Genomic DNA, 1135 nt, shown 5'->3' with positions numbered 1-1135 from the left:
TCACCGCAGAAATAATCTTGATTAATTAACATATTTTTACTACTTTCAAATCCCAGAAAATTTAGATTAAATTTGAAATATGACTTGCGATGAATATTGCTATTAGATACTGTAATGGTCGTAGTATAGAATGTAGTAAATATTGATGAATTTAGTGCTAAATAAAATATTTAGGAGCACATATAAAGACACACCTCCACTTGCACCAATACCTCAAGTGCGCGTGAAGACATCAGCGAGCATCAGCAGTGCAGAGCAAGGCTGTCGCAATGGAGCTGCTGCAGCAGCGGAGTAGCGGCCACACGTCGCGCTCTACAACATCCTTCCTCATCGACGACATCCTCCTGCACAGACCCAAGGTGACCTAGCTGACCTCTTGTCCCAAGATGACCTAGCTGATCTGTTGACCCAAGGTGACCTAGGTGACCTGTTGACCCAAGGCGACCTTGCTGGTCTGTTGACCCAAGGTGACCTTGCTGATCAGTTGACCCAAGGTGACTTAGCTGACATGTTGACCCAAGGTAACCTAGGTGACCTGTTGACCCAAGGTGACCTAGCTGACCTCTTGTCCCAAGGTGACCTAGCTGGTCTTGTGACCCAAGGTGACCTAGCTGACATGTTGACCCAAGGTGATCCATCTGGTCTGTTGACCCAAGGTGACCTAGCTGGTCTGTTGACCCAAGGTGACCTAGCTGGACTGTTGACCCAAGGTGATCCCAAGGTGACCTAGCTGGTCTGTTGACCCAAGGTGATCTAGCTGACCTGTTGACCCAAAGTGACCAAGCTGACCTGTTGACCCAAGGTGACCTAGCTGACCTGTTAACCCAAGGTGACCTAGCTGACCTGTTGACCCAAGGTGACCTAGCTGACCTGTTGACCCAAGGTGACCAAGCTGACCTGTTGACCCAAGGTGACCTAGCTGACCTGTTAACCCAAGGTGACCTAGCTGATCTGTTGACCCAAGGTGACCTAACTGACCTGTTGACCCAAGGTGACCTAGCTGACCTGTTGACCCAAGGTGACTTGGCAATGTGGACCCACCAAGGTGACCTAGCTGGTCTGTTGACCCAAGGTGACCTAGCTATGTGCTGTTTTATGCAACACGGCTCAAGACTACTTGTCCTGAAACTTCGCT

At 49.3% G+C, this 1135-nt stretch overlaps 1 protein-coding gene across 1 annotated transcript; it reads right to left on the bottom strand.

The window, feature by feature from the left end:
- Window positions 1-364: 364 nt before the first annotated feature.
- LOC125177854 lies at window positions 365-1022 on the bottom strand (the record flags this gene model as incomplete). The annotated part of the gene is given in 2 exon segments (XM_047880373.1): window positions 365-661; window positions 727-1022. Coding segments are annotated over 2 exon segments (593 nt in total), but the record flags the coding sequence as incomplete, so codon positions are not given.
- Between the last annotated feature and the right edge of the window lie 113 nt (window positions 1023-1135).

The sequence above is a fragment of the Hyalella azteca genome, unplaced genomic scaffold (assembly GCF_000764305.2).
Source record: "Hyalella azteca isolate HAZT.00-mixed unplaced genomic scaffold, Hazt_2.0.2 contig565, whole genome shotgun sequence".
In the NCBI taxonomy this organism is placed as follows: domain Eukaryota; kingdom Metazoa; phylum Arthropoda; class Malacostraca; order Amphipoda; family Hyalellidae; genus Hyalella; species Hyalella azteca.
This window is presented reverse-complemented; position numbering and strand designations above follow the sequence as displayed.